At 45.6% G+C, this 14890-nt stretch overlaps 1 protein-coding gene across 6 annotated transcripts in view; it reads left to right on the top strand.

Annotated features, from left to right (window-relative positions):
- Positions 1–12962, top strand: part of LOC139931667 (regulator of G-protein signaling 6-like) — a 31735-nt gene extending 18773 nt beyond the window's left edge. The window contains exons 2-16 of one of the 6 annotated variants that reach the window (XM_071925235.2): positions 2325–2424; positions 3306–3356; positions 3462–3568; positions 5376–5427; positions 6066–6130; positions 7491–7567; positions 8580–8661; positions 9117–9191; positions 9589–9690; positions 9834–9916; positions 10286–10411; positions 10770–10956; positions 11868–11957; positions 12524–12580; positions 12885–12962. In XM_071925235.2, coding sequence (XP_071781336.1) covers positions 2325–2424; positions 3306–3356; positions 3462–3568; positions 5376–5427; positions 6066–6130; positions 7491–7567; positions 8580–8661; positions 9117–9191; positions 9589–9690; positions 9834–9916; positions 10286–10411; positions 10770–10956; positions 11868–11957; positions 12524–12580; positions 12885–12935 — 1305 coding nt within the window. In that variant the 3' untranslated portion in view covers positions 12936–12962. Of the gene's footprint in view, positions 1–2324; positions 2425–3305; positions 3357–3461; positions 3569–5375; positions 5428–6065; positions 6131–7490; positions 7568–8579; positions 8662–9116; positions 9192–9588; positions 9691–9833; positions 10007–10285; positions 10412–10769; positions 10957–11867; positions 11958–12520; positions 12581–12884 lie in introns of all 6 variants that reach the window. The other 5 variants (XM_071925233.2, XM_071925232.2, XM_071925236.2 and 2 more) reach the window with 5 other exon arrangements.
- Positions 12963–14890: the final 1928 nt, after the last annotated feature.

Below are 14890 nucleotides of genomic sequence, written 5' to 3'. Positions count from 1 at the left end.
CCTTTACTCCCCCCCCCCACCTCTCTCTCTCTCTCTCTCTACTCCTCTCATTCGAAACCAAAGCAGCCAGAAAGGCAGGATATCTGCTACACTGATTGAGGCCCATGGGCTTAGATTGGCTCTCTCCAGGGCGGCTGGTTTCTTGGATTCGGGCGAGCCGGCATAGCATAACAGAACTTATTTCTACCAGGTTTCGTGAGTTATTACTTCGTGTTTCATTTAAGCCTACAAGATCATGCAGAATTAAAGAAGATCAGAAAGCACTGGGCTTAAGAAAAAGACCACGTCTATGGGTATAGAGTTGATAAGAAGCTCTATGCGCAATGCCAACGTTTTACCGTATTCTGCAGGTAAAACCCAGATTTTGAAGGTGCTAGTCGTGGTTATCGCTGCAGGAATACAGTTCTTTCACTTGCTCTGTGGAATAGAGACACCAGGACAGGCAGAGCCAGCATGCTGGGCGGCCCGCTGCCACTGCTGAAGCTCTCTTGGTGTCTTGGCTCAAGTCTGCTCCTCCACACACACACACACACACACACACACACACACACACACAGAGCAGCTGGAAGGAGTTCACGGACAGATCTGCTAGTTTAAATGATGGATGAAAGGTGGAGAAAGCGAGGAAAGAGAAAAAAGGGGAGAGAGGGTCCAGAAGTAAGCTGGAATGACATGAACTACAGCGCAGGGTGATGCTCCGAGTGCCTCTGATACCAGCGACTCGTGTTTTCACTGAAGTTGCCTGTAAAGGTGGTGGGATAAGGAGTTAACATGCCGTAGCCTACTGTTAACGGGAGGTAGGAGTAAACAGAAATTGCTTCTTTAGGATCCGAGAGCGTATAGGGGCCATATCAAATAAGCTCAGCTGAACCCTTGAAATCCGCCTAACCACTGTATACGCTCGTGTGTGTGTGTATGAGCATCAGAGCGGGCTTACTTACTATACAGATGCATGGGGAGCCATAAAGAATTTAATGGGCGGTGCAGCAACCTGAGCGGCTATATGGTGGGCTCTGGATAATACGGCTAAGCGTGCTAAATCAGGCTCTTTTTTATGGTGATTGATTTCTAGTGGGAGACTCCATCAGGCCTGGCCTGAGGCAGCAGGGAGCACAGTGCACTGACCGAGCCTGTTCACATCAATACATGACCTAACCTGACTGCTTCTGCTCATAAATGACCAGTTCAAGGACTTCACCTGAGCACAGCTATATGGTTGACTTTTTTCAGCACTTCAGTATGCGTATATGTGTTGAGGTGTGCATGTTTATATGAATATTTCTGTATGTACCAAGTGTGTCCCTGTGCGTGTGTCCGTGTCCTTGAGTGACTGTGGGTGAGTGGTTGTTTGTGTGTTGTTGTCCCCTGTGTAGTGGCTGAGTGGCACACATCACACATCAGCAGCCTAATTTTAGGCTGCTGATGTGTGATGTCTTTGGGGCTCTGGCTGCGTCGGAGGTGTGATGTTTATCTGTGCCTCTGGGGAATAGCTGTAACAGCCTTTTTCAATGGGCCAAAGCTCCCTGACCGAAGCCCTTGTTATACAGCTGGGCTTGATAAATCGCCACAATACACAGACGCGGCCATGTTATGCATTCAAGTGCCCCATTCTGTTCTGTTCTATTCGATTCTATTCTATTCTATTCTATTCTATTCTATTCTATTGATTTATACCCCGTTCACACATAATGAGTCATTTAGTCTCATATTCAGCCTTCAAACCTAATTTTTCTTAAACCAAGGGAAAAATTCTGCCAATGTGGTGTGTTTGTTTCCAATGCAGTTTCACCAATCAGTGTCAGTATGTTGAAAAAAGTCACAATTCTACTATCAAGAAAATGACACTTGATTCTACGAAATTCTTGAAACAAGTTGATTTGCATTGGAAACTTATTTTAAGAAAATTCAGATTGTAGGATTCAATAATAGACTAAAATAACTTGTTAAGATGGAGATATTTTTGCAGTGTGGGAATATTATGGTTTGCTGATCTGGGCCCATTCCATCTTTGAGGCACTTCACACCGAGCCTCGTAGATGGGAACGTCCTATTGGCCGTCACCTTATATCATCATCAAAAGCAGACATGTTTAAATGATGTGTTCAGCATGGCAGACAACATGATGCTCCAGACATGGAGTGACACGTGTGAGGCAAAATCTTTAGGTAAAATCGGACAAAATGTCCTCACAATGGAGGATTTCATTCTTTCTCAACTTTCTATCATTGCGAGGAATTTTGATTCCCTTGAGAACAGAACTCAACACTGTGTGTGAGTTGTTTCATTCGAGCATTAAACATGACCTCCTTCTGTCCTCCCCACAGATTGAAGACATTGTTATGCGAATACAAGATGAGAAAGCAGGAGGTGTAGCCATCCGAACTGTCAAAAGTTTCCTGTCCAAGATCCCAAGTGTGGTATCAGGTTCGTAACCTTATGTGTGCACATGTGTGTACGTGTGTGTGGGTGCATGTGTGTGTATATGTGCGAGTGTGAGCGCGTGTATAGATGTGCTACGGTTACATGTATGTGTGTGTCTTTCTGCACGACGGCTTGCCTTACCTGATGTGTTGGCAGTCGTGTGTGTGAGTGTGTTTTGTTGCCTCACACAGCGAGCGAGCGCGGAGAAAACGAGCGAGTCAGAATCAGTAAAGCAAATATGACCTTTTGGGCTCATTTAAATTGCTGCTGCTGCAGTTGGAGGCAGATGATGTCTTTGCCAGTAAGACCTTAGCCACCGAGGATGATGGTGTGATGCTGCCCTTGTCGCAGCACAGAGTAGCTACATCTCTCTATGTGTGTGTGTCTCTGTGTGTATGAACCGTATGCCTGCGTGTGTGTGTGTGTGTGTCTGCTCGCCTGTGTGCATGTGTATGAATGAGTCAACAGTGTTGGAGGGGGGGTTACTCCCTCTCTCTCTCTGAGTCACTCCTTCGCATGTCTCCCCGGGGCTGATGGCCTCACTCTCTCTCACAGCCTCTGCCAAGCAGCAAGCCTGGGCCAAATATTGTGCTGTCCAGGAGCCGAGACAGAGAAAAGACAGCAAACTCCCTGTACATGTTATATATAGACACCCACTCAGCTTTGACCCGCCGCTTTGATGGTTCTGAACCGCGGCTTTATAGCACTACAGCATGTATTCTGTTTTCCCTCTAGCATTAACACTGCATCAACAATGCGGAATCACAAAGACTCGCTCAAAGCTAATTTGCGTTCGTGGATTGACGCTTTTGTAGAAATGACTCCTTGTTGCGGTTGTGCTATTGTGATGCCACTTCTAACTGCCGTCTTCCTCTGAATGCCAGGAGCGGACATTGTTCAGTGGCTGATGAAAAACCTCTCCATTGAGGATGCAGGTATGCCCGCTGAGAAATCAGTAACTACAGCACAGCTCTATTGAAGAGAAAGGCGATTCCCTCCCACCGCCTCCCAACCTGTGTGTCCTTGTCTCTTGTCAACAGCTGAAGCCATCCACCTTGGTAGCCTGGTCGCTGCCCAGGGCTACCTCTTCCCCATCTCTGACCACGTCCTGACGCTGAAAGACGACGGGACCCTTTACCGCTTCCAGGTACAGTAAGGCGGTGGTTCTCAATGTGGGGTCCGGGGACCACCAGGGGTCCTTGAAGGGGTTCCAGATGGTCCCCGGCAAATTGATGAATTGTTAACTTTCACCATTATTTCATTTACAAGAAGTTAACACAATTAGAGAATGTAGAAGAATGACTATTTTGATTATAGTTTCTTTGTTATCTCTCTACCTACAATACAGGTAGTCATGGAATTCTGGACAAAATCATATCCAACAATAAAAATGTTCTCAGATTTGGGTCCAATAGACAAAATCCCCTCAAATGGGGGTCCGTGGCCCTAATATGTACTGCATTTGGGGTCCTTTATATGAAAAAGATTGGGAATCACTGCAGTAAGGCACTAAGCTCTGCCATGGGAACGCCCTCGGTGTATGCGTTAGAAGGCTTTTGAACGACTAATGTCTATTGAATAATGACACGACGATAGTTTATCAGTGGGATATGTTTATTGTGTGAGGATAACGTGAGCAATCCTCCATAAGCCTATTACTCACCCCACCAAGGTCAATACTCGCACCGGACGCTGCATATCCTCGCTGGACGCTGCTCCGGTGCTGGAGGTGGGCTGCAGCACCGGGCCTACCAGCTGGTTGGAGGGGTGTACTTTGCTCCATCTGATCCGGGATGAACTTTGACAGGTCCCACTGAGGGCTACGGGCTCCGCCATGACTCACCGGCGCGCTGCGACCGGGCCATTAGCATGCTAATCCGGCCGAGAATGGCTACAGCAGGCCGGCTCCTCCTATGGGAAGCGCTGAACCGGCTTGCACGCGCTGGCTCTGCGCTTTCTCACCGTGTCACCGGCCCACTCCGCTGCTCCTCCCCTTCCATCTACCTCAGAATCCATTTATCTACACCTCTATTGGCCAAGATTAAAAGCCATTATGTGCCTGTGGCGGGAGGGGGCTGCGCGCGTGTGTGTCACCCTCGCTCATTCAGCGGAGGCTAAAAATACTCGCTCTGATGTTGTCATGATGCAACAGGCCCACGTCAGAAGAACCACTAAAAAAGAGTCCGTGATGCGTTTGAAATGTATTGGCTAGTCTCTGTGTAAGGAACAGTGACGGGGTTTTTTGGTGTGCTAGTGCCGTGCGTCTATAAATAGGTACTACGCTGGTAGAAGACCCAGATTCAATGACAACTGCCTCCTGCGCTTTCATTGGTGACAAATTTGCTGATTTGTGCACACAGTGGCAAAATCGTATTTATTTTGATCCTCTCCGAGTTGAAATGACGACTAAAAAGCAGAGCGAGTGCGCATTAACCTTTCCGTTTGTTACAGTTGCACTCCAGCAAAGCACATTCATGAGCGTCGGCCTTTTGTTCTGGGTATAATTATCATTTGAGTAATAGTAGAAATGAAATATGTGGTCGAGTACCACCATGTTCTAATTCTGCCCACTATTAAGAATGCATGATAGATCTGAGCGATCCATAATTAATGGGCTAGGGAATGAACTTTGAATCTGTAATATCAGTTGCAATAGCCAATTAAATATGGATAGAGAGAATACAGCTACCGTTCCTCCCCAGATACTTATGTGGAGCGCATGGAAGTCATTGATCATCATCAGACAGCCCATCCTCTTTTGACTTAGCATGGAAGATGAGCGCAGAGGGAGTTTGGGTGTGGGGGGGGGGGGAAATGAGATTACAGCATTCATATTGTTCATATTGGAGATTATTATAACATTGTTTATCTGGGCTCATAGAGTGGGCAGAAATGCAATACTTACTATATGAGCGAATAAACTTTTTCATTTCGCCTTCCTCTCTTCTCACCAGTCTCCGTACTTCTGGCCTTCAAACTGCTGGGAGCCTGAGAACACAGACTATGGTGAGTCACATACTCTCTGGTCCATTTTTGCTTCTTTCTCCAAGCAAGTCACACTGCTTTCGACTGTCTCTCACCCACCCCCCCTCCACACACACACACACACACACACACACACACACACCTACACACACACACACACACAGCTGAAACTCAGCCTATACTGTAGATCTGTTGTTGACACTCGTCCAGTATCGATCCAGGGGGCCATTCCCTGTAATGTATCTCTGTGTGTGTGCGTGTGTGTGTGTGTGTGTGCGTGTGTGTGTGCGTGTGTGTGTCTGGCCCCGAGGATCCCCTGCTGAAGCCAATCCTGTGTGATAAGATTAGCCCGCCAAAATAAAGGGACATTCAGTGATATATGGCCATATCCACGGGTCTCTGCATGGCATTTAGTTGAGGCTTGTTATTTACAATGACAAAAACATCGCCTGCCTGGTCCAATAAGTCACAGCACACATTCATTAGTGTTGGTTCACACAGCTGAGGCTTCAATAAAAAATGACCACCATCCTGAAGCTAGTGGAGCAGGGAAAATGTTGCTTTTTGTTTCATTGTAACAAAACTTTGTGTTTCGCCCTTTCTTTTGCTCTCTCTGTCTCTCTCTCTCTCTCTCTCTCTCTCTCTCTCTCTCTCTCCAGCCATTTACCTGTGCAAGCGCACCATGCAGAATAAGGCCAGGCTTGAGCTGGCTGACTATGAGGCTGTAAGTACCTTGTCATTTGGGTTAGGAATTGGCAGGGAGCTCCCAATTCAATTTGATCACCCTGCATGGTCCATAATATGATTATATTGTGATTTTTTGTTTGTTTGTTTGTTTGTTTTCTTTTACTTTACTGAAGAAAAAAAAAAGCTGAACTAATATGCTCTGGGGCGGCCAGTAAAATGACAAAATACATTCTTATGAGTAAAAAGCCATTATTAAATTACAGACTGCCATGCAGTCTTTTAAAGCTTGTTTTTCATTTGCAGGAACACAATTTGACAGGACATTGTGTGGTAATTTATTGGTCATAAAATGGAAACTAAAATATCTATACTTGGTGTCAACAGATCAATACAATGTCAGGGGGGCATTACTGTAATTGTATTCTCTTCCGATTTATTCGTCCAGCCTTACTTGCCATAATACAATAGCAATCCACCACACTTACTGTTCTAAATCACTCTGCAACTATTGTCCAGTAGACTTTCTTTCTCTGCTATTCAGGTCACTTTATGCCTCCAGGCCTCATTCCTCTCGCTGTTTCATGCCTGGTAGTTGGTAGTTTTTTTTCTCTCTTTGTAATGAGGTCATGTGTTTAGACAGATGCTTGTCGGTGGTGTTATTAAGGACACAGCATTTAGTATGCAGTTTTCATGTGTATATAATGCAGCTTTATAGAGCTTTATGAAGCTTGATTTGAGCTTTTTTACATTTGACATTTGAGCTTTTTTACATTTGACTGATTTAATGCTTATCATGGGCTGTGTGTGGTGGCTCAGAGGGCTGGTGCACACTATGTACTGTACTGTAGGTATGAGTCAGGCTCTTGACCTTTGTTGGAAATCATCCACTCCCAGTCTCACATCAGTCGCTCTCCACTGTATGCTACTTGGTAGAGCACAAATGCCCTAATGATAATCTATATTTTAATGTTCCTGAATAAAGAGATTAAAAAAAATAAATAAATAAACCTTACTTAACATATACCAAGTGTTTTAAAAGTAGGTATGCATTTTTAATAATAATAATGAAAATCAAAGCTGTATAATTTTAACTTATTTAGTCATTTAAACAAAATAATTAAACATTCAGTAGTCCACAAATAAAAGGTGTACCTGGAAATAGGAGAAACATTTGATACAGTGAGTATTAATAATGTATTTAAAAATGCATAGGCCTACCTACTTTCAAAACTGTCCTGTATAGTGACAGTGGATGAGTGACTTGCTCGGGGGCATGTTAGTGAGGTGTCGTCTCATCTCAAGTTATGGCATTTCATCTGGGCGGAAGGATAATGTGGTCGTCTGAAGGCCTTGAATTCAAGTGTCCTGTCCCCTTAATGCCTGATTGGCTCTCGCAGGAGAACCTTGCCCGGCTGCAGAGGGCTTTCGCCAGGAAGTGGGAATTCATCTTCATGCAAGCTGAGGCGCAAGTCAAGTGAGTGGAAACACATCCATGTGAATCAGAAAACATCACCATATGACCTCAATATCATCCTAACTTGTGACACACACATGTGAGAGCGCTGTGGATTAAACCTTTTCATATATTCACTTGACATACACACACACACACACACACACACTCACTAACCTTTCGCTACATGCATGATTTGAGTTTTATTTCCCCAAGAGAGAGAAAAAATGCTTTTGTTTGCAGGGTTAGCTGAGCATTAGGCCGATGCTGTTCTCATAAACAATGCATTGCTTCTGTGCCATGCTTTGTGTGCAGAATCACATACATTAAATACAGCAAGTATTCCTTTGTGTAAACTTCTTTCTGGCATACACACAATTCTTCCCCGACTTCTATCTCTTTGTAAGACTTCCATCTGGTGGTTGGCATGTGTAAGCACAGCACTAATCCCACTTGTCATTTGGTTAGGACAGGAGAGAGGATAGCCCACTACTGTACTTTTCTCCCTTATTTTTGAAATACTCAGTCGTGCCGTTGATCAGTGACTGCTGTCTGTGCACAAGTGGAGGTAACAGAGAAAGCATGATCTGGAGAGCAAACTAGGCCAAGCAAGGGCCGATCAGTAAATGCCAGTTATGTAAGAGCTTGGTCCCACCAGCGGCAAAACCAGGCATTGCTTGGTGAGGCGAGCAGACAGGTTAAGACCCACACTCTTAAGCTTTTTGCTCTCTAGTCTGGTCTGTCAATGGGATTGGCATGGGTGTATTCAGTGTGTATGTGTGTGTCTGTGTGTGAGAGAGAGAGAGAAAGAGACTAAATTTTTAGGCCTGATTTATTGTTTTTATGCTCTTTGACCTGACCTTTCAGAGGTGCAGTACTCTAAAAGGCTGTATTTGAAATGAGCATGCACAGAGCATGAGTGGCCTGCATGCACAGCTCCATTCCTTGGGAATTGTTCGCGGGTGTGTGTGAGAGAGAGAGAGAGTGTTTGTTTATGTGTGTTGTAAAGTTTTGACTTGACATCTGTTCCCAGGATCGACAGAAAGAAAGACAAGGCGGAGAGGAAGATCCTGGACAGCCAGGAGAGGGCATTCTGGGATGTCCATCGCCCAGTGGTGAGTTGGGACTGAACGAGGTTGAAAGGGTCAGAAAGAGAGAGAGAGAGAGAGAGAGAGAGAGAGAGACATGAGTGTAAATAGATGGAACAGAGGGACAGATGCGGCAGTGGTGTGAAAATGCTAAAGTGGAGATGAAAGAAAGAGGAAGCCTGAAAACTGAGGGTTCAGCTCCACAGACGGTTCAGCAGAGGCTTGTTTTGTTGTTGGTAGCAGAATCAGATTTGGTGCCAGTCAGTTTGCATACCAGCCTTTGTCACTGTGGCAGTGCTGAATAGGGAAACAGCATTGCATTGTGTGACCAAGGCAGGCGGAGACAGCACATGCTGCAGAAATACTGTTATCTGACCCAGAAACACTCTCTCTCATTCTCTCTCTCTCTCTCTCTCCCTCTCTCTTTCTATCTCTCTCTCTCTCTCTCTCTCTCTCTCTCTCCCCCTCTCTTCCTCTCACAGCCAGGCTGTGTCAACACAACAGAGATGGACATCCGTAAGTGCCGAAGAGAGAGGAATCCACACAGGGTAAAAAAGGTAAGCTGGCAGAGGAAACTACTGTTATGATCCATGACAATTTTGTTTTCAGTACAGATTATTTGAGTTCCATTCCAAAACGCTATATATCAGTTTTGAAACAAAAAAACTCTATTGCCTTAGATTCATCAACCAATATATCTACAGTATAGAGCATCCAGTCGGTTATCATTTTTGCCAACCATAACTTACATTACCTACTATCTTTTAAAACGTACCCTAATAAGTTGTGATGTTTTGATTTTGTACTGTCATTCAGTATGGATTAGGCGTAGGCGCCATTGTTTTTCCAAATGGTGAATATCTCTTCAGTTTCCGGAGATCCTAGAGATGTAACAGCACAATAACATGAAAACAAAGTTAGGTTCAACATGTCACTCTTCCTCCCCCGCTCCAGTCGGTGTACGGAGTACCAGACGACAGCCAGAGCCAGCCGAGTCCGGTCCACATCACCTCCCAGCCCGCCAGGAAGGCCACCAAAGAGGACGTTCAGAAGGAGGTAACTCATGGTGTGAGAGCGCTCTCCATAGGTCATTACCACCGGTCTGCCTCTCTCATCCATCATAATGACAGTCGGGGACACTGACTGATGAGGCGTTACCTTATTTAGCTTTCTCATTACTCTCGCTCTCTCTCCATCAGATCACCTTCTTGAACATCCAGCTGGACAGACACTGCATGAAGGTGTCCAAAGTGGCCGACAGTCTGATGGGCTACACGGAGCAGTTTATGGAATATGACCCGTTTGTGTCAGCCACCGAACCCTCCAACCCCTGGATCAGTGACGACACCTCCTTCTGGGACATGGAGGCAAGGTGAGGCCATGTCGGGATGCGGGTAGAGAGTTCAGGAGGGGTGATGATGCCTCCAACTGACGCTGAGGTCAGGTAGAGTGTACAGGCCTCGGGTGATAAACAAGCTGTTGTTGGCCCAAATAGGAAGGGCCTCTGTCTGTTTGGATCTCATCTCAAATGATGGCACAACTAAAGGTTGACTGCATGCTGACCCGCTGGCCTCACTGTTCACTCTAATTTGCATGAGGGGAAAACGTCCAGTAAACAACAAGCCGTTCTATTCTATTCTGTTCTGAGCAGCCGTGACCCCAGCCAGCAGCGTGTGAAGAAGTGGGGCTTCTCTCTGGAGGAGGCGCTGAAGGACCCGGTCGGACGGGACCAGTTCCTCAAGTTCCTGGAGTCAGAGTTCAGCTCGGAGAACCTACGGTGAGACTGAGCCTCATGCTGTGTCTGACTCAGTAGTGTCTATTAAGGTACCATAGTCCTCTCCGCAGTTCTGCTTCACCTCACATCTTTTGAGGAATGTTTCTTTTCCCTCTCTTAGGGCAGTGCACTCACCTTCAGCATTTTCATTCTTTATTTAGACAGTGGGAAAGTAGAACGGGAGAAAGAGTAGGGGAGTCACACAGGTGAGAAAGCTCTGACAGAAATCAAGGGCACAGATGTGGTTCCAGAGAAGTGGGGGACGTAGCCACTCAACTATCTCAGGGCACCTTTTGAGGACTTTTGGGGAGGTTGTTGACTCAATGTGATGCGCCCACTGATGTGCGCTGTCTGTGCCCAGGTTCTGGTTGGCGGTGCAGGAGCTGAAGCGACGGCCCCTTCACGAAGTGGCCTCCAGGGCCCAGGAGATCTGGCAGGAGTTCCTGGCCGAGGGAGCGCCGAGCTCCATCAACCTGGACTCCCACAGCTACGAGCGCACCAGCCAGAACCTCAAAGACCCGGGACGATACAGCTTCGAGGACGCTCAGGTGGACACCGCTGTTTCTACATCACAGATGTTTAGTCAGTGGGATTCAAATGTCCCATACATATTCATGCATGCATGGACACACACACACCTGCGCCTCCATACCTGCACAAACACCACAGACAAACACGCACACAGAGACGTAACCAACACTTCTCTACAGCCAGTAATGGAAAACTACCAATATAGACAAAATCAATGACATTTTCATGAAACCATTCATTTTTCCTATACTCATATACCTTACATTAATTTGATAGCATTTTCTATGATGTGTACTATAAATTTAAGTCGTAAAAATGTATGCCAACCTAAAAAGGTGGGTAAGCTCTATTCTGCAAGTAAAGAGGTCACTTAACAGAGTTTAGGTGGGTTTATCCTCTACCTCTTCCCTGCTGATAACACACACTACAGCCATTTATTATTTCACTCATCCACTTGCTGGCAGGAACACTGAACCCTTCCACCCCGCTCACGTTACAGCAGTGAATGAGAAGGGGATGGACAAATGGAAAGTGAGAGGAGACCAGAAGAATGGGGGAGTGTGTTGTTGCCAGGGCCTAATGAGGCGGGTAATGTCCGTGAATAGGTTGCGCGCTCGGTTCACCATGGATTCCTCAGGTTCAAAGTGGGTTTGTGTTGTGTGAAGGCGATTGCCTCTCGCTGGCAGGACATTACTCAGCGCTGTCTCCCAGGACTCCGCCTTTCATGTTAACGCGCTTAGTTTGCATCAACCCCCCCCTCCGACACACACACACACACACTGACCACTATTACATAACCATCATCACCCCCTCCCCGCCTCATTGCTCTCTTCTTCTCTTTATTTTTCCTCTTTATTCCCTTTTCTCATTTGTAACCCCCAGGCTGACACACTCTCACACTACTCACCAGTTTTTCCTTCTATTCCAGGAGCACATATTCAAGCTAATGAAAAGTGACAGCTATGCACGCTTCTTGCGATCCAACATCTACCAAGACCTCCTGTTAGCCAGAAAGAAGGTGAGCCGCACTCACCGACCCTCATCTCGCCTCCACTCTTTACATGCCTTTCTCTCTCTCGTTTCATTTCTCCTAGTGTTTGATTCTTTGCTGTTCTTAAAAAGCAAAGGAATAGATCAATATACATATTAATCTAAGATATTCTGGGTTCATATATAGGTATGCACAGTCAGAACTGAGATGTTATCATCATTATCACAATTTTTGACTCATACCTAGAGTATCTATGTGGTTTGCACAGCAAAGCAAACAGTCAGTTAGCAGTTACTGTGTAATATGGAGCTTTTCAGCAAATCACAGCTGCCTCTGTTCATGCAAGCCTTTCTGCCCTTTCCTGTTTGGACACTACTCCCCCTGCTGGCCTGTCACCAATTTCACTCCATTTCCCAAACTGCAACCTCCACATTGTCCCTGGCGCTCATGTTTGCACCGCCTCGTCCCTTTTCCTCACTACCCGTATCACTCCCAACCCCATCGGCACCCCGACCTGACCCCAAACCCTCACCCTGCATCCCCTCCTCTACCCACCCCCCTACCTATCCCTACCCACCACCCCCAAACAGCAGCCAGCAGACACTGAACAGGGCCGCCGCACCTCCTTGGAGAAGTTCACCCGCAGCGTGGTAAGTCATCTGGAGCTGGGGCTGCCCACATCACAAACCACACTGGCTGGCTCACTACTGTTGGCTTTTGCAAAATACAACCATATTACACTCTACTATGGTCCACTGTAGCTGTAATAGGATGTGTAATTGTGAAGAAAATCAAATGACAGTTATGTGAATGGTTGCAAAACAAGCATTCCAGATTAAAAAGCTCCTGTTTTTAGAGGCTGGTAGAGATTCTGTGGGATTTATGTTGTATTTGTATGGAAGTTCAGCATCTAACTCCAGTAATGTTGTGTTTTCATCTTGATTGACCTTCCAGGGCAAGTCATTGACGGGCAAGCGCCTGACAGGTCTGATGCAGTCGTCCTGACATTGCCTGGGCTGGAGGGGTATGGCCAGACCCCCATGCAGGGGTGACCGCCACATGGGGGCAGGGGCCGGGGCGGAGGCCGGGGCAGGGACTGGGGCAGGGACAGGGACAGGGAGGGTAGAGCTGGGCCAGGCGGGGCTGCTGTGGAGGCTCTCAGACGCTGCCCAGGGGACTGCTGCTGTACTGGGAGGGCAGCACTGGGCCTGCTGGGGTTAAAAGCCCCAACAGAACCGCTGAGGACAGGACAATGTTGGCAAGGGGAACCTCAGCCAACGTACCACATGGCATGCAGCATACAGTACAAGCACATTCAGATTAGAGCTGCCCCCTCTTCGTCAGTTAGTTGACAAATTGGTTGTTAGGGTTTTAGTCGACTAAGTTGATCCGTTTATATTAAGGGTTTCATTTTGTTTTGTATGAGTATTTCTTGGAAAATTAAAAGCACATTTCTTGCGTTGCAACAATATTGCAACAATCTAAAGATTTTGGCCTTTGATAAACTCTACATCTAAAGGTTATTTGGCACGACTGCAAACATTTGCAGGAAGATAATAATATGAGAAGAGCAATTTTAGAGATTGAATGGACTATTGGGTTAGTCGACAAATCCTAAAATAGTTGGGGACAGTCCTAATTCAGACACACACACACACACACACACACACACACTATACACAAAGTCAAAGAAGCACATCGACACAAACGCAGATCTACTCTACATACGTCTCTGTACTCACAAGGCAGCCAGCAATAAAGAGAGCAGGAGACCACTTTGGTTAGATATTTATCCAATCTCTTTTTATATCCTTGAAATTTATATCATATCTGTTTCTTATAAAGCACATTATATATGTCACTTAACTGATAACATAATTTTGGCAGTGATCAAGAGTATAATTCTGTTTTTTTCCCATAAATTATAATTACTGCAGTCTACAGAATAGATTTTTGAGGGTATAATTTTTCATGCTTCATTACATTCCAAAATCCGGCATAAGGGCTTAATGTAGCATTGACAATGCATCGTTGCATGTTTCATCAAAATGTCTTTGTTGAGAATTAATGTTTCGTTTCTACAATAGTGCTTTATAACAAGACTTATGGCACAGTAGGCTTGATGACAGACGGGCTGAAACACACACCTGCTACTCCAGTTAAATGGAATTAATTGAAGCCTCGGCAAATTAGTACACCGCTTACATAACTTAGAGGCTTGAATACCCACAAAATAAGTTACAAAGTTTTTAGGCCATACACTCTCAAATTTGTCAATCCCAATAAAGAAAAGTCAGTGTGAATAGCTGAAAAGCTTAAAAACATGGTCCCTCACGGTTATATCAGTTCTGCTGTATGAATCACAATGATTTGAGATTTTATTTCATTCACAGTTATAGTGTGTATGGTCACAAAAATTCTGTATGAATGTCACTTTTAATCATGCCACATATGAAATAGCATCTAACATGCTTCTTTTGGGCTCCAAGTGCAGTCTTCTATTAAAAGTTGCCAGTGCCATGGGTCCATCTAGTGGTGGGTAAACCACAAGACCTGCCATGGTGGACCGAGACTGTGTTACACGGCTGTACTATGCCGCGTTCACATCATACTGGAAGAAGTGAAAGGTAGTCTATCTTTTTATGATGATGTCAAAACTAGTCGCTCTCCGGTCAGAGGAGAGAATACAAGGCCTGCTGCCCTATATGGGACATTCATTTCTGTTTTGTTGCTTTTGTATTGCATGAATATCTCATCCTTCGTTTTCTCGAAATGCCGAAACATGCCCATTCTTGTCGAGGAAAATGTACGTCATGACTCTTCACTGAATAACTTTCATGTGTTTTAATGACTATTGGTGAAACTGTGCATGTTGTTGGACAGTCATGGAGTCGCTGTACTCCCCAAAGACAGCAGACAGACAGGGGAAAGCCCTTTAAACCGCTGAATTCGGAGCAACA

The sequence above is a fragment of the Centroberyx gerrardi genome, chromosome 17 (assembly GCF_048128805.1).
Source record: "Centroberyx gerrardi isolate f3 chromosome 17, fCenGer3.hap1.cur.20231027, whole genome shotgun sequence".
In the NCBI taxonomy this organism is placed as follows: Eukaryota; Metazoa; Chordata; class Actinopteri; order Beryciformes; family Berycidae; genus Centroberyx; species Centroberyx gerrardi.
Note: the sequence above shows the minus strand (reverse complement) of the source record. Positions and strands in the feature narration are given on the sequence as shown.